The sequence below is a fragment of the Cynocephalus volans genome, chromosome 11 (assembly GCF_027409185.1).
Source record: "Cynocephalus volans isolate mCynVol1 chromosome 11, mCynVol1.pri, whole genome shotgun sequence".
NCBI classification, from domain to species: Eukaryota; Metazoa; Chordata; class Mammalia; order Dermoptera; family Cynocephalidae; genus Cynocephalus; species Cynocephalus volans.
In genome coordinates this window covers 74,232,301-74,258,895 of record NC_084470.1, presented here as the reverse complement: position 1 = coordinate 74,258,895, position 26,595 = coordinate 74,232,301, and the positions used below count along the sequence as shown (strand labels likewise).

Below are 26,595 nucleotides of genomic sequence, written 5' to 3'. Positions count from 1 at the left end.
TGCTGGTAAACATTGTTATCCTTTTAGTCAAATTCTGGATTTGACTATACCAGAATTATACCTTAAGCTAAAGTTAGCAGAAATGACTATCAGATATCGTGGATTTACCAGTTGGTTTTGTTTCCTGAACTTCAGCTCCAGAACAGTGCTGGGCATATATTGAACACACATTAAATATTTGTTAGCCAGTTTACATATGTCCACACCATTTTAGCACAGGTAGACTTTTATTCACTTCCAGAAACACTAGAAATAGCTTTTAATTCATATCTTCCTAGGCCTGTATTTTGTTTCTGGCTATTTCCAAGTCATTCGGATAGATGTTATGTTTATGTGCATTAAAAAAAAGAAAAAAAATTAAGTTCATGTTTGGGCTGATTTTAGTTCTTTCTCCACTCACCTCAACAGTTTCCACTCAACATCATCATAATGATAATTTCCATAGTTTGTTTAGTGCCTTCTTTTTGCCAAGCCCTCTCTGAATGTATTATCCCATTTAATCCTCTCAACAATCTTGTGATGGAACTATTACTGTATCAGTGTTCTATGAAACCCATGTTGTCACTGTCACAGTCAAGAAATACTGTGTTGGCATCTCCCCCCAAGAGTTCCCCCTTTTATTAAATTATTTTGAAATTATTATAGACTCACAGGATGTTCTAGAAAGATAGTGTAGAGGCCCTATGTACCTTTCCCCCAGTTCCCCCAGTGGTAACGTCCACATACAGTACAGATCTTATTCTCTCAAGCCCCTTTGCAGTTAGTCTTTGCCTACCCTCAGTTCTAGGTAACCACTTAACTACTTCCTGTCACTATAAATTAATTCGGCCCGTTCTAAAACTTTATATGTAAATGGAATCATACAGTATGTTCTCTTTTGCTCAACATCATATGTTCGAGATTCATCAATTTTATTGCATGTGTTAGTAGTTTTTTCCTAATTGCTGTGTAGTGTCCCATTGTTTGAATATACCACAGTTTGCTTATCCACCTTTTGATGGACGTTTGGGTTTTTAATTTTGGCTGGTATGAATAAAGTTGCCAAGAACATTCATCTAAATCTTTTTTTTTGGTGGGGGGGGCTTGTTTTTATTTCCCTCGTATAAATAAGAGTGGAATTGTTGGGCCACTTGGCTGGTGAAGGTGTAACTTTATAAGATACTGCCAAATTGTTTTCCCACTAGGATGAATCATTTTATACCCCCACTAGCAATTTACAAGAGTTCCTTTTGCTCCACAACCTTGTTAACACTTTATATTGTCAGTCTTTTTTACTTTTGCTATTCTAGTGGGTATGTAGTGATTTTAATTTGCATTTCTCTGATGAGTAATGATGTCCAACATCTTTTCACATACCTAATGACCAGTCATATGTATTCCTTTGTGAACTGTCTGTTCAAACCTTGTGCCCTGTTTTGGAGGGGCTTGTAGAGTGGGTGGGTGTTTGTCTTTTTCATTTGATAAATACTTGATGAGTGAATGAATGATCTAAGATTGACTTGAATATATGTGGGTTTTTTTTGACCACTTGTAACCTTAGGCATAATACAACTCAAATAAGATAGGTCAAATTGGGTTTCATTAGTCTACTCCAAATGAACAGCTATAGCAGGGAATCTTATTTTAAACATGATATTAAAATAAAGTTTCCCACTGTAGGTAAGAAATATCATCATCTTGACCATCACTGTCATGCTCATGCTCATGTTTTACTCTTTTTGACCATGCGGAGGTTATCATCTGAAAACATGAGTTTTGTGGCTCACGTGGTTGCTGGATTGCTGCATTCATTCTCTAAGGCTAAAAATGCTCTTACCTTATTTTTATCTTGTCTAAGAATGAAAGAACAATCTTACCCTTGTTATTTTTAGCAGTCAATAAAGCATCATTCTCCATTACGAAGGAATGCTAGCCTTCTGTTGATCCTATAGACTATTTGATTTTAAAAAATGTGTCTCCTTTCTATGACACGTTTTTGAACAATATAATATTTTTAGCTTTTCTTTTCTTCTAAGTGTAAAGAATTACAAAGAAGTAAACACATAGACCCACTTAGATAATTATGACTTAACAACAACAATAAACAATATGTATCTAGAGTTTGAAAAGTAACACAGGATAGGGAGATGTATATATATATAATCTGTCTACCTGTCTGTATAGTGAAGAGTGAAGTCTCCTCCAGTTTACGTTCTTTTCTCTAAAGGAAATCACTGTTAAAACTTTCTTATGATTCCTTCTATTAATACATAGTCTCTGCTTTTTAAAATTCCTTTTTACACAAAAGTAATCCAACATTATATACTATTTCACATCTTTTTCCCCCAATGTTAATACATGAAGATCTAACTTATGCAGAGTAATTATTACATGGTTGTACTATGCTTTGCTTAATTGATCCCTTTCTGTTCTTTCCAGGCAGGTTTTTTTGTTTTTATTTTTATCCACATGCTGTTATAAAAATGCTATAATAAGGCTGGCTGGTTAACTAAGTTGGTTAGTGCATGGTGTTATATAACACCAGGGTCAAGGGTTCAAATCCTAGTATTGGCCAGCCATCAAAAATTTAAAAAAAGGAAAAATGCTATAATAAATAATACTGGAGATTTAAGCAGACCTTTGAAAGTATATCCATAGGGCAAATTCCTATCAATTGAATCCCTGGTCAAAGAACATTTTATGGTTTGACAGTTATTGTCAGATTGTCTTCTTAAGGATTCAACCATTTATTCTCCCACTAATAGGATCCATGAGTGTCTATGGCACACATTTAATTGTAATAGCCTAGTTTAAATTCTTTGCTATTTTAGCCTTCTAGTGTTATATGGATAGGACCCCCAAATTAATGCTTTTTCGGTGCTGCTTTATCTTTCTTATGTTCTGGCTTGCCTTTACCCCTGCAGGGGAAAATCTAAAGTACATCCTCCTAATGACTGAGGGTGGCCGACTAGCATTGCTTCTCGTGGCTTTCTTGCACATGGCTCTCAGCTGTTCCGTCTCCAGGAAGCCCTGTTGTTGATGTGTTCTGTCTGTTTTATATGTTTCCTGCAGGAGGAAGGCTGAACAAAGACCTGCGACATTTTCTCAATCAACGGTTCCAGAAAGGGTCTCCTGATCATGAGCTTCAGCAGATCATAAGAGATAACCTGTACCGCCATGCTGTGCCTTGTAAGTAGCCAGTCTTTGACGTCTCACCATTGGGTGAAAGTGTGAAAAGTCGAGGGGGGACAGAAATGCTCCACCGCTGATTCTGGAACACTTGGCGGCTTGCCCACTTGGTGACTGTATCAGTTGAGTAAATCATAATTGACAATGGGACAAACAGCTCGGCTTCACGGTATGCTTGTGTTTCAGACCTAGCTCTGCCACTTAGTAGTCTGCAGTGCTGGCCGAATTATCTACCCTTTATAAGGTCCATGTTGCACGTTAGTGGAAAGGACATGTCAGTAGTACTAATGTCACAGACCTGTTATGAGTGGTAAATAGGATGAGGCACATAAAGCATTTTGTAAAGTACTGGTGTGGTGTAAGTTTCCATAAATGTAGCCAGCTTTGTTGTTAATGCTGGAGTGGACCAGGCCAGAGGCCTTTAGACTGACCTCTGTGACCTCTATGGAGACCAGTGGGCCCCTAACTGCCCTCAATGAAGGGAGCACCTCCATGGGCTCCTCCCCACATGTCTCTTTCATTTGGCCAACTTTATCAGATTCATAAATCAAGATTTCATGTACAATTTTGTTTGAAGAAATAGTTCCCACAGATTAAAAAACCCAGTTCCCCCAAACCATTAGCTTAAACCAAATCCGAGAAAGAAAGACACAGAACATAAGAATTCTGAAAGCAGACTTTTTGCGTTAAAGGAAGGCAGTCTGTCTGTCTGTCTACACATAGATACATTGGGCTCAATTGTAGTGGAGTATTACCACATTCTATCACACTATGTTCCTATTCAGCTAATCATAAAGTATGAATCCTGGGAAGATGTGTGGTTGTTTAATTTCACTCAAAATATAAGGAAAGAGTGATTCTGGTTTTATTACTTGGAATTTTTATTTTACCTCTCTATTATCCAGTCCTTTAAAATTTGAAAAAAAAAATTTGTTTTTTTTACAAATGCATTTTTTTAACCAGCAAAAGAAGGGAGGAATAAGTCAATGTTTCAGGTACCCTGCTTATTGCTGTGACTTGTTTGCTATAAATGGTTTCCTTTAAATAATATTTTGCAGTTGATATGCTACAGTGCTAATGTTTCCTGGTGCTACTATAAAATAATAAACAGAACTAAACTAAGGCGTTCCACAGATTTGCCAGGTCTTAGACTGTAAGTCTGTACTGTGAGCTTGAGAGATCAGATTCTAGAATATCCCCTTGCCCTCCATTTTATTCATTGATAAAATGGAGGTCTGAGAGGAGAAGAGGTTTATTGCAAGTAATGTGGAACAGGGCCTTTAGGGTTTCCTTTTTGCACTGAGTGACACAGATGCACTTGACAGAGAAAACGTTGTGATTGTGTATTAATGTGACTCTGTGGCCCTCAGTTCTTGTAGTCTTTCAGCAATGGAGTTGAAAACTGTAATCCTAATAATATCCTCATATAATGTTGTATTTTGGATTGATAATAATTATTAACACTAATCACATGGGTGGGTCAGGGATTATCATTCTGGTTTTATAGATCAAGAAACCAAGGCACTAAGGTAAGCCACAAAAGACAAGGCTAAAGGTGACCAGGGCTTTGGGTCTCCTGGGTCTACCATGGCCCTGCCTCTGCCACACTGTCAAGTTTTACTCTTAGAATAACCCTTTGACGTTGGGGGGGTCTTTAACAAACCCATTTTACAGATGAGGAAATAGAGAAACAGGGAGATAAAGAAACCAATAAGAGGCAGATCTGAGTCTTTTTGACTCTTAAGCCATCCAGGGCTGTTTCCATAGCTGTGCCGTAGCTGCCTCTTAAGTAGTAGTACAGCAGGTTCAGTGCAGTTTTGCAGAATTCACTAATTGCTGAATCATGATTGTTCTCTGTATAATTTTTTCCCTACTTAGATTCCAATTTAAGAAATGGGGATGAAGCAAATGAGCACACCATTTCTTGACGCATCTGTGGGGTTACCATGGTTACATTTTGGCATGCTTTCCATTTATTTTTTCCACTGATTTATTGGACCTGACTGTGAGCTAAATGGCTTGATTTTAAACTTACCACTATATAGGAATTGGGGCAAAAATGACCTCAGTCTTTTTTAAAAACAGTGGGAAAATTATGTTTGTCTTTGCTTATATAAAGCCCTTGATATTGATGTTTTATTTCTGTAAAACCAGTAAATCAGGAATTTGAAAAGCAGAAATAGTGCTCCTACTGAAAGAGAAAACAGGAAACAATTCGTTTTATATTTCCTCCATAAAATGGGAAGGAAATTTAGAACAGGTCTGTTTCTAAGTCTGGTGTAGCATGTGTGCCTTTGAACACGAGTAGCCCAGGGATGACTCCGGATTCTGTTATAAGCTTGGCTTACTCTGTCCACATTTGTGTTTATTTTGATTCTTTGGACCATGTGACTGGTAAAGCAGAGCTCTCTGCCAACCTGTTGTGCTAATGGATTAGGAAGCCCTGGATTTGGAGTATGTGTCCTCCTGATTATGTTGTACCTGTGTGGTGGGGAAACTAACTCATGTAATCTGTACATTCCAGAACTTCCTGCTGCTGCTATTTCAGTGACTTCAGTATTTTGAGAAGGGATGACCTCATGAACAGGTGCTCATGAATGAGGTTAAACTTTTTTTCTGTACATTTTAGGAGGCTCATAGGTCATTAAAAATGAAGAAATAAATCTCTTTTATCCTCAAGTTCTTTTTTAGTGTTTTCATAATATAATAGAGCTTTATGTGCATCATAATGGACTTTACCATTTAAGATTTGGTTTTATCCTAATACTTGGCAGAGACAATGCAGGTAGCAGCACCCCTATTTTGCAGGTAAGAAGGTGAAGCAACAAAATTTAACTTCCTCAAAATCATCCCACTTCTATATGCCACATTACTCACTTCTTATCCACTGCTATTTTTATTTTTATATTTAAAATTTTAACAGCTTTATTGAGGTATAATTCAGATACCATACAATTCGCCCATTTAAAGTGTGCTTTCAGTGCTATTTTTGTTATAGTTGTCATTATCCTCCACTTCCCTTTTATCTTCCCTGTATTCAAGAACTTTTATTATTTCTACAGCATGAAAAAGGTCATCTTAGTCAAAATTTAATTGTATTTACCACTGAAAATCACCACCAAAAAAAGAATCTGGACAGAAAAGAGAACCAAAAGCAGAATGAGCCAGAAGTCCTGGTTGTGTAGTTTGAGGGCTGCTCTACTAGCTGTGTTGCCTGGTATAAGTCACATAACCTCTCTGAGTCTTGTTTACTCTTCAGTGAAATGGAAATAATAGTACCAACTTAACCACTGTCTCACCGGATATGCACAGCAGTCCTGTGGGATGAATCTCATTAAAGGAAACAGAGGCCCAGAGAGGTTGATAGCTTGCCTAAGGCCACACAGATAGCAGCTAGCGTGGCCAGGATTCAACCAGGTCTCTCTAACTCCCAGGTTAGGTGTAATTAATAATAGCTGATTAGAATAATATAGAAATAGACCACTGAGAGTGAAAGAAAAAAGAAGAAAAGTTTTGGATTGCTGAATTTATAGTTTTAGCTGTTTAAAATGATGGAATTTTATGTCTTCAGGTGGGGTGTTATAAGGCACCATACATTAAAAGTAGGATCTTTCTGATTTTCAGGTAATTCACTGGTATACACAATAGAATTCCAATGATTATTCAGATTTTTAAAAATCATTGCATGATTTTGTTAGGATATCTAAGTTTATCTTATTTTCCATTAGATCTCTTTTTGTGCACCAGTAGAAAACCACCTTTATATAGATAGATTTGAAATGCATGTAAAGATGCTTACTTCTCTCATTCCTCAGAACCTTCTAGATAATATTCCTGTCTCTTTCACCTTCAATTCCACTCATATTCCCAAATCCTTCCCCCACAGTGCTTTAGCCATACAAACTTCATTCCATCTCCCAAACACACCTTGTGTCTTCTTGTAACTGGAAATGGTGGTTTCCTCCTACTTCCCTACCTTCCTATCTGACCAGTTCTCAGTCTTTTAAGTTCACCTAGATGTCACTTCTTATATGAAGTCCTCCATGGCTTCCACAGATTTGCGCCTGTTACCATCCTTACTGCTCCCAGAGCCACCCTCTATGACCCTCTTCAAGCATGTACCATGCTTGAATGTCATGCCTGGTCCCTGTCTAACTTTCATGAGTCAGGCACCAGTATCTACCTCAATGACCAGCTTAGTGCCTGGACTACAGGATAAATATTTGTTGAATGAATGAACAAATGAAGAAATGGAAAAAGATGTTCTTCATTTTTCTTGTTTTATTTTTTCTTGGTTACTTAGCACTTGAGAGAAACAGCAGAGCTGCTTTTGCTATAAGCCTTTTGGAATAAAGGCATCTCAAAGGCTTGAGCCCTGTGAAGGCTCACAGGTGGCTGACAAGGCCTTCACTGATTCCTCTCTGGGTAATCCAAGCCCAGGGGAAAAAGTCAAGGCTACCGTGAGCTTGGAGCTGGAGTGCCCATTCACAGTTCCTCCTAGTTGCAGTCTGGGTATCGCTGTACCTCCTGCATTGATAGCCCTCCTGTTTTATGACTTCTTGTCCTAGCTGATGTGACAACATCTGAGATTCTCGCTTTGGAATGGCTGCTTTTCCCATGAAGATAAATGCGTTACCTGACAGGGCTTGTCATTTACTATACTGCTGCTGTCAAAACGAGATATAACTCATCCAGTCGTGCTGGTTCTTTGGAATGCCGAACACCCCTTCCATCCCTTCTCACTTCTGTGGGCTCAACTCTCAGGAACTCATCTTTCTTTTCAAGCTAAGGTCATCTGAAAGAGGAAAGGATAAGTCAGTTTTGTCCTGTAGCTTAACACTTTGTTGATCAAGACTCTCCCTGACACTGAGACTATTGTAACCAAAGAGGTATTGATCATTGACCTAAAGGAGTTTACAAAGGGTTTGAATGTTTTTGATCTACAAGACAATTTAAATTTGATGTGGTAAACATAGGAGATTCTGGTCTTTTTATAGAGGTGCCATATTCAAATAGGCATTTTAGTATCTGCTAACATTTGGCATTGTTTATTATTTTGAATGGGCCATAAATTACCTATGGCACTGTTTGAACCTGTCATTTTCTCTTAAGCACAGTCGTTTCTAGTATGGCTTGCCAGGAATCAACCCATTCTGCTATAGTCTTAACAATTACAGCTGATGACATAAACTAGACTTATTTATCAGCAAGAGGCCAAGATAAAGAACTGGATGTGGGAAAATAGCTTGTCTCCTGGAATGTGCATCCCTGTGTTCGGTTGTGTTTGACACTAGTGGAATGCTTCCAGTCCTGATTTGTGAACTAGAGAGTTCTGCACACATCCATAGTACTCAGCAGATAAAGGTCACTGGAAACTTTCTCACTATTGTTATTGCTGTTGTCCTATAACCAAAGTAGTGCTGTTAAAATGAAAAGAATTGCTTTAGTTTTTACAAAGCCTAGCCTGTGGCAAAACTGTATCTAGTCGCAATAATAATAGCTCTGGACTCCTACTGTGTACTAGTTAATCTGCCATGATCTACCTATTCCTGTGTATCTTTATCATCCGTCTGTCTATTGCCATCACTAACTCTGGCCTCATCAAAGGCATGTAAGCTCTTAAGGATCTGAACTCAAGCCCATTTGACTTTTAAACCCTGTTTCTTTTTTATTCAATCACAGATATTTGTTGCCTATAAGGATACAATCAATATTTATCTTCAACAGTTCTCAACGCTTTCTGTCCCCTTCCCTTTTACCCATCACTACTATATTTTCCCACGTGCCCCTGACTGGTCTGTGGTCTGGGGACTTCTCACACCCACTGACCTGTCCTCTTACTGATACACCTGCCCTTTTCTTCCTTCTCCATCAAAACTTATTTGCTCTGTTTTGGTTTCTGGTTGATTCCTTATTCACCCTTAAAGAAGCCAAGAATTAGAACAAAGTGAATGGTTCTTATTGTGTAATTGGGTTCCCCATCCTACATAATATGTAATTTGAACAAGTGACTTTAAATGTGGTACTGCTAAAAACACCTTACTATGTAATGGGACATTCTCACTGTAAAGGACATTCTCACAATAAAGCACATTCATGGTAGTGATGAATTCTTATGCTTTTGGTTTGCTTTTATACTTTTAATAGTGTTTAGCACCATGCTATATACATAGAAAGCACTTTAAATCCAAGATTGCCTGTGTCAAGGAATTTCCCCTCTGCTTGCTGTATTATTTCTCATGAGTAGTTTTCTCTTTTACCAGGTATAAATAAGCTGAGATATTATTTATGCTTCACAAAGTAACGTGATAATCCACACAAGGAGTTTTGGTCTCATATAAAAAAATTATGGGATTGGAAAAAAATACTTTTTGTTTAGGTGTAATTTGGGAAAAAAAATGCTTTTTGTTTAGATGTAATTTGGAGTTAGAGTCTGGGATTTAAACGAATTTTATCCATGTGACAATCGGTCGTGGCACTGAAAGTTTGTGAGGGGAGCGGAAAGGATCTTTGTTATTCTAGACTTTCTCATTCATTTAAGAACTCTTTGCATCCATGGAACCCGCATGATAAATGCCAGCACCACACCCCATTTTTGTGAAAACCCAGAACAAACACCTCTTCACATTTCTCAAGTGCCCTTAGGAAGCATTGAAGCCAGTAGCATGGAATATGTATTTACTTCTTGCCAAGGAAGAAGAGAGTTTCCCATCAGTGAGTTTATGAGAGGGACCTGGACATTCCTGAACTGGACGGTTCCTCTTCTCTTTGGGCTCTGCCTGCTCATAGGGAAGCACACACTGACCCTCCATGCTGTAAACTTTATGCAGGTAGGTCTCCCTAGGAAGACTGTGGTTTGGAGATCTGCCTGGGAATAGGTTGGTAAGTTGAATTTGGGGGTGATTTCTTAAAAAGCCTATTGTTAAAAACATATAAAGCCATTTCTGCTAGTGTAGCATTTACCAATAATAAAACTGACATTTCGATTGGGGGAGTATCATGATATTGGTTACAAGGCATTGTTTATTCCACTCTGTGTCAGTGACTTCTGTTGATGCCCTACTATCTTATTCACCTTTTTATTTCTTTTTCCTGTCTCATGTATTTTATCCTTCTATTTAGAGGCTATCTAGATTGATTTTTTTGGGGGGGGGCATGGCCAGTGGCTGGCCAGTACAGGGATCTGAACCCTTGACCTTGGTGTTACAACATGGTGCTATAAACTAATGGCCAGCTCTACACTGATTTTTTTTTTTTTAAAGCTTCAAGATCTGCTCTGAAATTCTAAATTCTCTGCTAGACAAGCAGGCATCACTTATCACTTTGTACCAGTAGAGAGCCTAAGCACTTTACAAAATATCATTTTGTTAGTTCTACCAGCGATGCTAGTAGTAGGTATTACTGTCTTACATATGAGGTAAAAGGGGAATAGAGAGGCTGAGTAATGCACCAGACATCATGCTTTATCATTTAAAAATTAATAAAAAGGATAACAAATACTATTTATTGAGTATCCCCAATGTGTCAGGAACTCTGCTAACACTTTACTTACATTATTTTTTAAATCTCCTTAATAATCTTTTGAAGTGTAAGCTGTTATATTCATTTTCCATTGCAGAAAAATGAGACTTAGAGATACTCAAGGTCACACACTTAAACAGAGTTGAGTTTGATTCCAGTCTGATAGATCCCAAAGTCATTATCTTGAACCATTGCATCTTACAGCCATTTGTACTATTGGCTAGTTTACTTTAGCAAAATGGTGCAAGTAATGGGAAAAAGCACCACTAGAGAGGTTGTTACATCACCCCCAGGCCACCTTTCGGAGCTCATTCAGCTCAGTACACTTGGACTTACGCACGGTCTTTGTGTGTTTCTGGTGCTTCAGGTAGATGAGCTGAGCTTGGAACATGCAGATGTGACAGGCTCTCAGGTGTGGTGGACCTGAGAGACTGGCAAGCTCTACTCACTTCCCAGCTTTGTTGGCTTGGGCAGGTTACTCATGCTTTCTGGGACTCCATTTCCTCTTTATCTTTATTGATGTTTATGAGAAGTACATAAAGCAGCCAGTAGTGAGTATGAAACTTCACAGGCTGACAGTTTAGATCTTCTGTTTAAAGGTCCTCTGTTTAGATCAATTCTCCTTCCTTACTCCTTTCTCTTCCCTTTCTAACATGACTTCCCAAGCCCAGTGTTCTTCCTTTTCTCTTTTCAAGTTCTCTTTAGGCTTTGGGCCTTATCAATATGAAGATTTTTTTTTTTTTGAACAATCTAAGTTTTTAAGAAAATGATTTTTCAGCATTTGTTGAGTAACGACCCAATGCTAGATCTTAGGCAACAATAGAGTGAAGATTAATAATTGGATTTGGCCAATAACAGGCATGCTTGAAACAGCACATTTTCTGCATATTCCCAGCATCAGCTAATTCCCCAGTGTTCTTTCCCTTTGTATTTCTTATTATATGTTGTTAATTCTAATTGCCTTTGTGTAGTTGCTGAGTGGATAGAGTCATATTGGAGGAAAAAAGGGAAAAAAGAATTGCAGACTTAAAAGCTCCTAACACTGTACTTGATTTATTTGTGTCTGTTAATAGACCTAAATAAACATGGTTTGTCTGGTATCTTTATTCTAAGGTTCTCAGGGGTGTAGAAAAAGGGAAAGCCATAGGAGTTTAGATGGTTTAATTAGAATTTGTGTAATTTATAATCTTATAAAAATATGTTAGACCAGGCTTCACCACTTGCTAATAACACCTATCATTAATTGAGTGCTTACTATATGCACCAGGCACTGGGCTAAATGATTTATAAGCTTTGTCTCTTTTAACCCTTTCCAAACCCTGAGAGAGACAGTACTCCAGTACTATGAGTGCAGCAATTGAGGTGTGCAAAGTTTAGGTAAGTGGCTTGTCCAAGGACACCACTGTTTAATGATGGAACTTACATTCAAACCCAATTCTAACCACATCCAGAGTCCAAGCTCTTGGTTTATATCTCTGCTTGCTGTCACCTTAGAGACCATTTTAAAAATCAACATTGAATTTAAAAAAGAGTATTCTTTTAATAACATATGGATTAGTCCTTGGCTGGGTGTAGGATACTAATATATCTCCTTGGCAGCCATGTTAATTTATTTAATTGCTTTATAATTTTAGCTGACATTTTTCATCAAGATTTGTTGCAATTATGGAGCAATTTCCACAGTGATTTATGAAGGTACATGGAGGTTTTCACAGTATCCTTACCATCTATTATTTATTTTAAGAGAAGCTTTTACCATATTTTAGTTTCTCAAGAATCATTTAAGTCAAGAGAATGAAGTACAATATATTTTAAAAGAAATCTCCTTGTATCAAATATGTTCAATAAAAATAAGTACAAATAAATTTTCTGCCTTCTGTAGTGGATTGTGTGCACATATGCTATGGTCCCTGTAAGGATACTTCGTTGGTTGTGCCCCAGTGGGCTTACCTAAAGTCTGTGGTGTGGAATGAGTTGCCCAAAATGATTACCTTAAATTTAAACAAGAAAATGTCAGTTGTGTTATTTCAAGGACAATATGAATAAGGTAGACTTATTAAACAATCAATGACATATTTTCCTGTTGCATTTGAAATTAACCAATTACACATCTCTATTTTTAGCAAATATTTGCTAAAGTATTTAGGGGTAAAGGGCCATGGTGAATGCAACTTATGCTCAAATGGCTGCAAAACATTAAAAATGGTTAAAAATGTATTATGTGTGGGGAGAGGAAGAGGGAGAACAAGTGACAAGCCAGTAGGTTAAAATATTAATAGATAAGTCTGGGTAAAGGGTATAATGGTGTTCTTTGTACTCTTCTTATTCTTGCAACTTTCTGTAAATTTGAAATAATTTCCAAATAAAGTATTTTTAAATACCTATTCCCCCCCCCATTATAGTTTGAGGGAAAGGGGATTATATGTGAGTGTTATGTTTTTGGTTCCCCCCATACCTTTTACTTCTATCATTGTTTTTAGCCTAGGATTGGGATTTTGTTAATACCTTGAAAGATTGTGTTCATTAAAGTATAAAGAGACAATCCTGAAAGATGTTGTGCTGTACATTAAGTAAAAATGTAACATGGAGTACCAAGTTTATGGTAAGTAATTTAATTTTAGTTTCTCATTTAATCCTTGTGGAAATGCTGTGAAGTAATTACTACTATTATCCTCTTATACTGACAAGGAAACCGAGGCTAGTAAAGTTAAGTGACTTGCCTTACAATTGTGGAATAGGACTGAAACTCAGGTAGTTAGTTAGGTTGGATACTGGAATTCCCACTAATAACCACCATGTTTCCTTTGCTCAGGCTATGTATATGTACATCTATATGTATAGCTCTATATATACAAACATGATATACATTTAGAAAATAAGTTAAGAAAAATAATTTAAGTGGATCCCAAGTATCTGCTAATAGGATTCTAGATGAATATGAAAGTATTTATCTTAATAATAATTATTATTAACATGTATTGAGTACTTGCTATGTGCTAGGTTTTGTTCTGTAATACTATAACTCATTTAATCCTCACAATGATCCTGTGACAAAGATGTTTTTATTTTCCATGTTCAAGGAAACACTCACAGAAGCTTAAGTAACTTAAGATGTCACAGCTAAGTGGTAGAGCTGTGATGTGCCATTCTAGAAGTTTCACTCTTAACCGGTGGCTCATATTGCCTATAATTTATAGTACTAGAGAATATAAAAACAAAAAAGAAGAGGAAAAAGAATCAGTAATTAAATGTATTCCTTTTCTTGGGGGGAAGGGTGGTGTTAGTTTTTATTCTCTCTACTCTAAAATAATTACTTTTTAGTCTTAGATCCTATCAGAGCCACAACATTACACAGCTCCAGGGGGGCACTGTTCAGTTTGTAATCTATGTGAATGGCACCCTGGGTGCTGGGCAGCACTTGACTGCATGGCCAAGTTCCAGTGGCAGTTACTCAGCTAGATATGAAGCCTGAAAGATGAGTAGAATCAAATCGCCATTCATTTTGGAGGTGCATGTCTCAGCCATGCTTTCCAAATATGGTGGGGTGGTGTTTTACTCCACTGAGGGTAATATCCACTGGATACTTGACCACCAGAAACCTAATCCAATCTATTACAAGATCTTCCCACTTTTAACTTAGCTCATTAAAGGATGAAGATAGTATTAGAATCAGATCTGATTGAGTAAGTGACTATTGTTTCTTTTCCCCACTCATCTGTCAGTTGCTGCATCTACTTGTTGAACCATTCTCCATTAATCCACTTCTGCACACTGAACAAACATGTATTGAATATCACCACGAGCAGGTGAATGGTGTTGGGCTTTCAGCATTAAGGGGTAAGCTGGATAAATTTCCCGCTCTTAAGGAGTTTACAGTGTAGTAGGGAAGACAAACAAGAGGCAGTTAGAGTAGAGTATGTTAAATCCCATGCTAGGATGAGCCAGGACTATGTGATACACAAGCAGGGGCACCAACCTCAGTCCTGAGACCAATGCGTCAATCACCGTGACTCAGAAAGTGAAATAAATACCAAAGGAAAGGCAAGAAGAAGCACTGGAAACACTTTCCCCAGGAGAATCAGGAAACATCTACTGTGTGACTGTGGCATTGGACTCCACTTAACTTCTTTAGGCCTATTTCCTCTTTAAAAAAGAATGTATTTATTAGGGGGACAATGAACACATTAAGCATTCTAAGCTACCAGTCCCAGTCCCAAGAGAGTGTAGTCCTGTGGGTGGAGACTTGCTCCTTAAGACCTCTTAAGTGTTGAGAGACCACTTCTGTTTCTGAGTCTCCAGAAATGCTGAAAAACAAAAACAAGGCTACAACAAAAGTTAGAATGTGGCTTTAATGTCTGCATTTAATTAATGCTTTTAAATACACACAGCAATGTAGTATAATTGTGCTATTCACCAATTGCAGTTTGTATAAAACATTAATTCAAAATACACTAAAGACAGTATAGTCTGGTAATGGTCCCCAAGTTTAAATACCTTTCATTCCTTTTCGTGTATCTTTGTACTGTAGATATAACTTTATTTGAGGAAGACAATGAAATTTGAGGCCCAGTGCATGAATAGGAGTCCAGGGACATGTGACCTCTTTGCCCTTGCCCCTTCTCAGCAACCCTTGGTAGGTGTGAGATGCAGTGGAATGGCTTGGCTCCTTTGGACCAAGGCTTGGCTGGTGCAGACCGAGCTGCAGTTGCTGATTAAAGGGAGAAGCCTACGGAGGGGAAGTGACAGGTCTCCAGGGACCATCTAAGCAAGTTGGACTCTGCCAGAACCCCAGTCTTACACTAGGGCTCAGCCTTCCCATTGCATTTTTAATCACTCCATCACTAGAAAGAAAACTGTTTAGTCCTTGGACCATTTCTTCTGAGGTTGCCGTATTTGAAGTTGGGGCTTCTGTGCTTTTATGAGCTGCCTGTTATTCTTTTTATTCTTAAGTGCTTTGCTTTGAAAAGTGAGACAAAATTTGGTTATACTAGAAATGAAATCATTTCCAAGATCACCTAACTACTGACTTGTAAGAGATTTATTACTTGGGATTTGTTATCATAGTTGCTGTATACAAATGAATTTGACATTTTTCTCCTTTCCCATCTTATAGGATAAGATCATCACAAATAGTCCTTACAGGATTATTGGAATTGCAGTTTCTGTATTTTTCATTTTCATCAATTGATTTGAGGGATATACATTCCTTGTTTCCATCTTTAAATGGTTTTACACAGATTCAACTTCACTTAATTAGTGACTTGAGAAAAAAACACATCTGTTTCAGTGGAATTTTGAGAAAAAAAAAACGTTGCCTGAGTTGTAGATAAAATGTTCTTTAAACATATGATGACTTGAAAATGAGACATTATGTGAAACCATCAGATGGGTTGAAATGCTGCCCGAGTTCTGACAGTGTTTCCTGCGTGACCCCAGTGAATTCTGGGAATCTAGATGGTTTTTCCCCAGTGAATAGAAGTCTGTGGCTGATACAGATTTGATTGAGTTTTGTGTTTTGCTGGTCAATTCTAATCTTCCAAAGGCCACCTATTGAAAGGTGGGCATTCAGCCTCCTGTATTAGTTCAGAATGAGACACCCTATGCAAATCCATTTCAGTCAGGGATCATATAGGAGGATTGCGTAACTTCTCAGCTTACTGTAGAGTGGATCCTTTACAAATCAAGCAGCAGTCAGGTGTAACTAAAACATGCTATCTCTAAGGAACGTGGAGTAGTTGAAAAAAATAGCTTGTCGATATAATACTTGCTGTTTTGTTCTGAAATCATATTATGTGCTTTAGGGTCTGGCCCATCGTGGCACATCAGGCTTCTCTCTCCTTCCGTTTTCTTCTCCCTCTCTCTTTTTTTCCTTTCTTCTGCTACAAACTGGTCCATTCCTTTTCCTTATTTCAGATTCTGGTAGTAAGTGTGATGGTTATGAACAGATACTGGAGCTAGGCATATTTGGCTTCTAACAGAGACTTAAAGAAAAAAAAGGTGTAAAATACATATTGTAAGTTATACACATGTCAAGTGCATAGCTTGATGAATTTGTACACACACATCCATATAACCATTATATTTTGAACACTGAGCATTCCGACAGCTCTCTAATGTTTCCTCCTACTGAATACTTCCTTCTTTCCGCAAAAGTAACCACGATTCTGTTGCTATCACCCTAGATTAATTTTGCCTGTTCTTGAATTTTGTGTAAATGGAATCATACAGTACATATTCTTTTGTTGTGACTTCTTTTGCTAACAATACTCTGTGAGATTCATTCATGTTCTTTGAATGTAGCAGTAGTTTGGATTTTTAAAATTGCTGCATAGTCTTTTATTGTCTGAATATACCGTGGTCTATGTACCCGTTCTTCTGTTGATTTGAATTATCTCTAGTTTTTAGTTACTGCTGTGAGCATTCTTATACAAATGGACATCTGTGCTCAATTCTAGGAGGAAAATTACTGGATCACAGTGTGGACATATGTTCAGCTATAATAGATACTGCCAGTTTCCAAAGTGGTTGTACCAATTTGGACTCATACCCACACTGTATAAGAGTTCCAGTAGCTTCTCATCTTTACCAACATACAGTATTGTCAGTCTTTTTGATTTTTCGTCACTCTGTTGGGGATGTGCAGTGGTATCTCATTGTGATTTTAATTCTCATTTTCCTCTTGTAGAATGATTTGAGCACCTTTTCAAATGCTTATTGTCTATTTGGATATCCTCTTCAGTGAAGTTCCTGTTCAAGTCTTTTCCTATTTTTCTTTTTAATTGGATTGTCTTTTTCTTTCTGATTTGTAGAAAGAACTGGATTTTAAATTTTGACTGTTGCTTATTAGCTGTACTTGGACAGGTTGCCTGACCTTTTTGAGCTTCAACTTCAGAGTGGGGCTAGCAATACCTGCTTTGTAGGTTGTGGTGAGAAAGTCATGAGGAAATGTGTGTTAATTCCTAAGCATGGTTTCAGGCATGGATGAAATAGTATCTGAATTAAAAAAAAATCTGTTCTTATATGAGATGAACAGCCCATTAGGATATTCTAACATTTTTTTCTTTCTTCTCTTTCCTTGTGTGCTCTTCTCTTTTTCATATTGTAGTACAAAAGGAAAAACAGTGGGCACCTGCATAATATACAGTGGGCTAATTTGTTACAAAGGCTCACTAAAGGTCATTATCGGTTCTCCTGAGAATTTTGTCTTTGCTGCTGGAACAAATAAGAACCAGAAGTAAGTTTCTGAAATGACAGAATAAGATAAAATGTGGAAGTAGGCCCCAATTAAAGGAATCTACTTGCTTTGGGTAGTGGAGAACATGCAGAAGTAGTCACTGGGCCTTGTCTTTCATTTTCTCTCCATTCCGTCAGGTAGCTTCTCAGAGACTCAGTTTCCTCATTTGCAAAATAGGAATAACAATACCTCCCTTGAAGGGTTGTCATGAGCCTAGCACAGTGCTTGCGATTCTGTAATCACTTCACATGTGGGGGTTGCCATGATGGAGAAAGGTTATAAGGAGTGAGAGTGACGCTGCTCCTGCAGATGATGAAGATAGCTTCTGTTAACAGAGACATTGCCTGCACTTACCACTGCCAGACTGGTAAAAAGCTTCTTCGGTGGCAGAGGCAATAGTTGTTTTAGGGATTGGGGTGACCTGCAGCAGGAAGGCAGAGGGTCAGAAAGGAGAAAGGAATACCCTGTTCTGGGAGGAACCAGTGTAGGTACCAGTTGTCTGACTGCGAGGCACTGTTCCCAGATGTCCATTTGCACACTATGTTCATGTATGTTAGGGATGACCTGGACACCCCAAACTATATCCTGGTGAGTTATGTATGTTACTGTGATGGAAATATATATTTCTGAAGTATGTAGAAAAAAATCAGAATGGAAAACAAATCATAGTGGCTTAGGCAGTTATTGGAACCTGCCTTAAGCACCCATGTCAGAATTGACCAGAACCCTGGGTTTAAAGGGAACTATTGGAAGAAGGGGCCTCTTTCAGCTTTCAGGGCGAAAGAGGCATAGTGTTGTGGTTGCTGAGTTTTAGATATCAACAGGTATGGGGTTGACTCACAGCCCCTTTATTCTCTGGCTTTGTGATCTTGGGTAAGTTACTTCCCTGTGGTTTTCTAATTTATAAAATTGGGACAATAGGATCATCCCCATAGACTTGTAGGGAGGGTTAAGTGACATGACACATGAGAAGCACCAAAAGAGGACCTGCACATATTAGGTGCTCAAACTGCAGTAATGTATCCATGTATCTGATGAGTAGAAACATCCACTCTGTGTTAATTTTAATGATAACTAGTTAGTGGGCAGAGTTGAATGATGCAAAGCAGGAGGAAGGGGTTTTTTAAATGTAAATACCCTACCACACAGTAGGACTTGCTGGACCTCATCTCCATGTTCTGGATAAAAGTGGACTTTATTCCAGAGTTTGTCTCTAAAATTCTGCCACCAAAATGTTTGATGTTTACTAGGAACTTGCATTTGAGGTAAGTTTGCTATATAACTAACCTACCATCAAACCGAAGTTGGACAATTTATAATTTACTTATATAAAGCACACTGATGGGCACATTAAGATGGTAAGTATGATATTGTAGACTTATTTTTTCTCTCCTCCTTATTAACTCTGATCTGCTGAAAGCCCTTCAGCCTGCTTTAAAGGTAGATCAGCTACCGTAGAAGGGATTGGTTGGCCTACAAGGGCTGGTTTTTCTTTTATTGCCAACCCTTGGGCTTTTCATCACCAAGACTGTCTCTATCTGCAGGAAGCATTTCCTTCAGTGGTGCAGGTTCCCCATGAAGCACAATTGCCTTTCACATCACACTCCCCAGCAAGAATCAAATCTATATTTCCTGCCCCCTTTATTTATTCATTGTGGCAGATTTATTCAGGAACTCATTTGGCTGGTATGTGAGTGCAACATAAATTTCCACAGGTGAAAAGTTCTGACATGCACATGGTGCACATAATGTGGACAGCCCTAATTTGTGTTCTGAAGCCAGCAAGAGTCACAGCACAAAAGACATAAGGATGATATCACAGGTTCAATGTAGGTTGCACAGTTTTAATGATGGCAGGATTTGATCTTGTACAACAGGCCATTCTTAGTGTGGTCTAGGTATACAAATTTAAAGAGTCAATTCTGACAACATCCTTGTGCAGTAAAGGTTGGAAGTTTCTGGAACTTTTATCTTTTTTATGCTGTTGCAGTGTGGTTCTTCTCTCGTTAGCTATCTTAGGTTGCATATTTGCAATGCATAAGCCATTTGGGGGCATAACAACTGAAAGCTTGTTGCTTCTATCCTTAGTCAATTTAAAAAGCATCAGCTACATTGAGGCACTTTTGTTTACTTTTCTTTTCCCTGGCAGTATTTATTATGTCTTAAGTAATTATTATAAATTAATGTCTATATCTAACCAAATATAATTATCCAGGCACAAGTGCTGCAGAATCCAAACACCACAGCATAAAATGTTATCATTTCAAGAGTGTTTGTCATTTTTATCAGTGTCTCCTTTGTCATATAACACCAATATTTCTTGATTGTCAGATATATACATATTTTTTTCTGCATTTGGATGTTTTTAAACATAGATGTATATATACCTAATGTGGCAATTTTCTTTTTTCCTAAAAAGCTGTTAATTGAAAGACTTATCTTAGAACCAAGGACATTTTGGTACTATAAAAATTACAAGGTGCTGTGGTCTGAAAGTGTGCTCCAAAATTCGTGTGTTGAAACTTAATGGCCAATATGATAGTATTAAGAGGTGAGTGAGGCCTTTAAGAGGTGACTACGTCATAAGGGTGGAGCCCTCACGGATGGGATTGGGCCCTTATAAAAGGGCTTGGGAGAGTGGGCTTGCTGTCTTCCACTCTTCCACCATTTGAGGGCTGAGTGTTGGTTCCCTCCAGAGGCAATGTGGCACCATCTTGGAAGGAGAGACCAGGCCTTTAACAGACACCGAACCTGCTGGTGCCTTGATCTTGGAATTTGTAGCCTCTGCAACTGTAAGAAATAGATTTCTGTTCTTTATCAATTACCCAGTCTCAGGCATTTTTTTTTTTTTTTTTTTGTCTTTTTTGTGACCGGCACTCAGCCAGTGAGTGCACTGGCCATTCCTATATAGGATCCGAACCCGCGGCGGGAGTGTCACCGCACTCCCAGCGCCGCACTCTCCCGAGTGTGCCACGGGCTCGGCCCAGATATTTTTTTATAGCATCACAAATGGACTAAAATACATCACTATTTCTTTTTGTTATTTTTGCTATAAATTTATATTCAGGTCCAGCAATTCAAGTCCAGCATTTAGGAGGCTTTAATGCTTTAGGGATTTTGCCTGCAATTAGAATAAATTGCCATCAGATGGCAGTAATACCTCCCTCTTATTTACGCTTTGTGGTTCAATCAACCAAACCGAAAATTTAATCTACATTTCCAATTAATACCTTAATTTTGTCATTTCAAATAATTGTCCAATTTTTCATTATATAAGCAATACATATAATGTTTTTTATTAAATATAGAAACAGCACAATGTATTTCAACATCCCCTTTGACCATTCCATCCCCATGCTATTTTCTTTTGTCTGGTAACCCTAGAACTTCATTTAAAAATATTCCCCTGAGATATTTTTCTAATCATTCATAAATATGTATGAACCCATAGAAAATATATAATGTATAGTAGAAAGAGTACATGTATTTAGGTTTACATAAAGGATGCCAAGTGTTCTCTGAAGGCTTGGTAAAATCTGTGTAGCCCAGTACGTGTATTTTTCTTTGCAGTAGCTGGGAAGAGGGAGGGAGGAAATAGTTCTGCAACTTCATTTCAGTTTAGTTATAGTCATTGCTCCACTCAGGTTTTCTACTGCTTCTTAAGACAATTTTATTAATTTATTATCCTAAAAAATGATCCATTCTGCTTAGATTTCCAAATTGGTATATAGTTGCACATGGTATTCTCTTACACATGAAAATAAATCTTTTCAATATTTGTAATGTCTCCTTTTTTGTTATTAAAGTTTACTGTATATGATTTTTCCTTCCTCCACTCATGGTCCTATGTGCCAAAGGTTTTTCTATTCTATTAGTGCTTTCATAGAAACAGCTCTCTCTCTCTCTCTTTTAATTGGCCATAGTTTCCTATCTGTATATCTACCTTTTTTTTTTTGGCAGCTGGCTGGTGTGGGATCCGAACCCATGATTTTGGTGTTATAACACTGCGCTCTAACCAGCTGAGCTAACTGGCCAGCCCTATACCTGAATTTCTTTACTCCTTCTTTATACATTTTACAAACATTGAAATATAATTCACATAGTACTCAGTTCACCAATTTATTTAAAAATTCATTGTTTTTAGTATATTTATAACTTACAAGTACAAGGTTTTACAACTGTCACCAAATATAATTTTAGAATGTTTTTAATCACCGAAGAAAGAAACCCTTTACCCGTTAATAGTCACATCTCGTTTCCTCCAACTCCCACAACCTTAGATAACTTCTAGTTTACTTTCTGTCACTGTACGTTTGCCTATTGTGACCATTTTATATAAATGAAATTATACAACATGTAGCATTTTGTGTCTTGCTTTTTTTACTTAGCATAATGTTTTGAAGGTTCATACATGTTGCAACAGATATCAGTACTTTATTCCTTTTTATCGCCCACTAATATTCTGTTATATGGGTCTGCACATTTTGTTTATTCATTAGTTGATAGACATTTATTTGGGCTGTTTCAACTTCTGGGCTATTATGAATAATAATGATGCTATGAACATTTATGTACAAGTTTTTATATGGACATATATTTTTATTTCTCTTGGGTATATACCTAGGACTAGAAATTACTGGGTCATATCATAACTTTAACTTTTTGAGGAGCTGCCAAACTGTTTTCCAAAATGTTTGCACCATTTTATATTCCCATGTAGGAGAGTTCCAATTTGTCCACTTCCTTGCCATTACTTGTCTTTTTGATTATAGCCGTCTTACTGGTTATGAAGTGGTATTTCATTGTGGTTTTGATTTGTGTTTTCCTATTTACTGACCATGTTGAGCTTCTTTTCATGTGCTCATTGGCCACCTGTGTATCATCTTTAGAGAAACGTCTGCTCAAGTCTTTTGCCTATGTTTTAATCGGGTCACTTGTCTTTTTATTGTTCAATTGTAGGAATTCTTCATATATTCTGGATACAAATGCCTTACCAGATATATGACTCAAATATTTTCTTCCATTCTATGGGTTGTCTTTTCACTTTCTTGGTAGCATTGTTTTAAGGACAAAACTCTTTAATTTTGATATATTCTAATTTATATAATTTTTCTTTTGTTTCTTGTGCTTTTGGTATGATTGCCTAAGTCAGCATTATAAAGACTTACTCCTTTGTTTTCTATTATATATAGTACTATATTGTATTATAGTTTTAGGTCTCACATTTAGGTCCATGATACACTCTGAGTTTATCTTTGTGGATGGTATGAGGTAGAGGTCTAATTTCATGGATATCCAATTGTCTCAGCACTGTTTGTTGAATTTTTTTTACCTTTATTTTATTTTATAGCTTCATGAGTAGAAAGCATAATTCATTTATTTTCTGCCTTATATTCTCTAATAAGTGCATTTAAGCTGTAATTTCCTTCTGTAAAGGGATTTGGGTATATCCCACAGATTTTGTTTTATTATTATGGTTAATTTTTGCTTCCCTTTTTACTGTTAATATCTGTTTTTATTGCATTTCACACAGTGAATGCTGCCTTTATTATGTCAGTTCAATATAATTTTATCCAAAGGACATTTCTATTAAAAAATACAACAAGGTCAAGGGTTCAGATCCCCGTATTGGCCAGTCTCAAAAAAATAAAAATAAAAAAATACTGATAAAGCCCTTTTCCAACCTTATAGATAAATTGTACGTCTTTATTGTATCCAATAGAGCTATGTACTTGGTATGTGCTCAATAAATATTGGTGGAAGGACCTATGTGGAGCAAGCATTCAGAGGAAATGTACACCTAAGCGATAGCAGTGATGGACATGGCAGTAATAATAACTACTGAGCACTTCTCTGTGCCAGGCCTCATCTAAGCACTTTGCCTGTATTCACCTACCTGGCCTTCATAACAATCCCACGAGGCTGGAACTCTTTTTACGCCCATTTCACAGGTGAGAAAGTGGAGGCGATGCAAGATAAACTTGTTTGCCTAGCGATTCACACCGAGAAAGAGCCAGACGTGGGTTTTGAATTAGTCTGGCCCCAGATCCCACTCTCATAACCAATATGCTCTACTGCCTCCCAAGTGGTCACTTTTCCACAACATTTAATTGGTCTGATTCCTAAACATTTCTCTAATTACTTTGAATGTGTTCAGTGAGGGAAACTCTTGGCCCGTGTCTCACAGTTGTTTGTTAGAAATTGCTAGTAAAGAATTGTCCACACTTCACTGCCACTCTAAACTGTGCCTTCAAGACACTGCATAGCTCGCCCTTGGGCTGTAGAAGTCAGGCACCCATGAAGGAAGGCTAGTCCAGGACCTATTGATTTTAATTTTTTGTGTGTGACAAAAGAGACTTCAGAAGAAATGCAATTAAGGATCTCTCCTGGCTTGCTCTAGAGACCACACAAGCTCAGAGAACCTTGGTTTTTGAGATCGAGTGTGTACTCTGATAAAAACCGAGTAGATTTTCATGGGCTCTTTTCCTTGTGCTTCTCTTATAGATAGAGAAACCTGGTCTTTGGAGCTCTGATTGAAAATAATTTGTTATTGTTAGGAGGGATATTTCCAAACCAAATGACGGCTATTTTTCTCTCCCTATTGAAGATTGGAAAGCTATATCCTTGAATACTTATTGAATAAAAGTTCCCTTCTTTCTTTCGTCCAGAGAATGGCTTTTGTGTTTTTGTTCCCTTCAGTGCAGTCTCTGTGCAGCTTCCTTGTGAGAGAGCAATTTAATTTGTACTGCACAATCATTTTCTTGTGAAAAACTAATAAAATACAAATTCCATTTTTCAGCATTAGGTTGTGGCTAAAGGCTTTAGAAAGTTTTATGTAGTATCTGCTTTTCTTTTTCTATTTTTTTATTTGATGATGACCGAGAGGGGAGATGTAAATGTTCATCTGTATTATGTACATGGTTAATAAAGAAACTGTTTCCTTAAGTTCAGAGTTTCTCTCAAAGCAAAAAATCTAAGGGAATACTTCACGTTCAGCTCTCAAGGCTTTTCACCTTCCTGAAAGTAGATGTGACTCAGGAGTGAAGCAAACGAATCTGTTTTTCTTCCAAGGCATCTCATTCACTTCTTCTGACAGGTCAAGTGATGTCTAGGGCTCTAGTGTGTGCAATTTTACTAAGTGAAGCCCTGGGAGCTGTTCCATTTTGCAGGTCGCCTCAGAAGTAGAGGATGGCTGCTTTTATTTTGTTGAGATGCTTTACATAGTAATTAAGTCCTAATGATAGTAACAACAGGTGACGTTTAGTGAGCACCTGATATGTGTGGTGAAATGTGCCAGGTGCTTGGTATGTACTGTCCTCACAACAAGTAGGTAGTTTTTGTCTCTTTTTTACACATGGAAGAACAGGCAAGTAACTTGTCCACAGTCATACAACTGGCAGGTGGAGAGACAAGCTGGAACCCAGTGAGTCTGACTCCCGTGTTGAGTCTTTTGTCCATGAGGAGTGACCAAGAGATACACATTAGATACACATTCCTAACACTAAGGTCAACGGTTCGGATCCCTGTACTGGCCAGCTGCCAAAATAAAAATTAAAAAAATCAATGAATGAATGAATGAATGAATGAATGGAACTCAGTCCTTCCACACCCTGGATTGTTGGGAGTCAGACGTACATGCACACATGACTTTTTACTGAGTAGCAAATGTGAACAAACACATTTTGTTTTCTCATCTCCTGTGAAATCCAGCTGATGCTGCTTTTGAGGGGAGATCTGTTACCCTGCTTTGCCCTCACATGACATCTGCTCCTCCACCCATTGCTTCTACGTGGCCCTCCCCTCCCGACACCCCAGGAAGAGAAATTCCCTCTGCTTCATTTTCCCCTTTTCCTGTTTTCTTGTCAGTTTCATCTCACAGCATCTTCCAGCCCCTTTATCTCTTCTCCTGTTTGAATTGTAGTAATTAATTCTTGGAAGATGCTTTCATGTGACTCTGGAACCACCTGAATTATAGGAAGGCAGAAGGCAGGAGGACAGACTCCTTCCTTCCGTCCACTGTCTGTGGGTGGTCTCTGTCTGGCTGCAAGGAGTAGCTTCAGCAGTTGCCAATGACTGATCATTGGACAATCGAGAAAACTTACCTTTCCAAAGCTAAAAGTCTCTCAATAAAGTTTTCTCACCGCGGGAGGTGGGGGGAGGGATGCCTCATAAGAAACAGGATGTAGATAATAACACTGGGCTCTTGCAGATTCCTTTAAAGAGTGAGTTTGAATGACAGAGATAAGCAGTAAAGAATAGCTTGATCCTGAAACCTGATTCTACCCTTAATCTTGTAGTGTCAGTTCCTTGAAAGTGGATTCTTCAAATTCATATTCTAAGCTTCCCCATCGTCTTTATTTTAACTCCAAGGAAAACAATTATTTCAAACATAAGAGATATTATCTGTGAAATTCCTTCCAAAGTTGGGGAAGAGGCAGAAGGGCAGAAGTCGGTCCTACCAGAAGCGACTTGGAAGGCTTCTGTCCCTTGCTTTTGAGAAGTCAGGGTTGTATCCCTAACCAAGACAGAGTCACCTGCCCTCCCTTGCCCTCACCCACCCATCCATCCACTCAGCCTCCAGCATGCCGCAAATGGGGCAACCCCATTTCCCGCCTTTCCTTGGCCACAGGCTCCCCCAGGACCTCGAGGGTTGTGAGGACCTGACACGCCCG

At 38.0% G+C, this 26,595-nt stretch overlaps 1 protein-coding gene across 9 annotated transcripts in view; it reads left to right on the top strand.

Moving 5' to 3' along the window:
- The window catches only part of MAGI1 (membrane associated guanylate kinase, WW and PDZ domain containing 1), a 585,689-nt gene that overhangs the window by 354,201 nt on the left and 204,893 nt on the right, over positions 1–26,595 (top strand). For all 9 annotated transcript variants that reach the window (XM_063113324.1, XM_063113321.1, XM_063113319.1 and 6 more), the window contains exon 2: positions 3,052–3,168. In XM_063113324.1, coding sequence (XP_062969394.1) covers positions 3,052–3,168 — 117 coding nt within the window. The remainder of the gene's footprint in view (positions 1–3,051; positions 3,169–26,595) is intronic.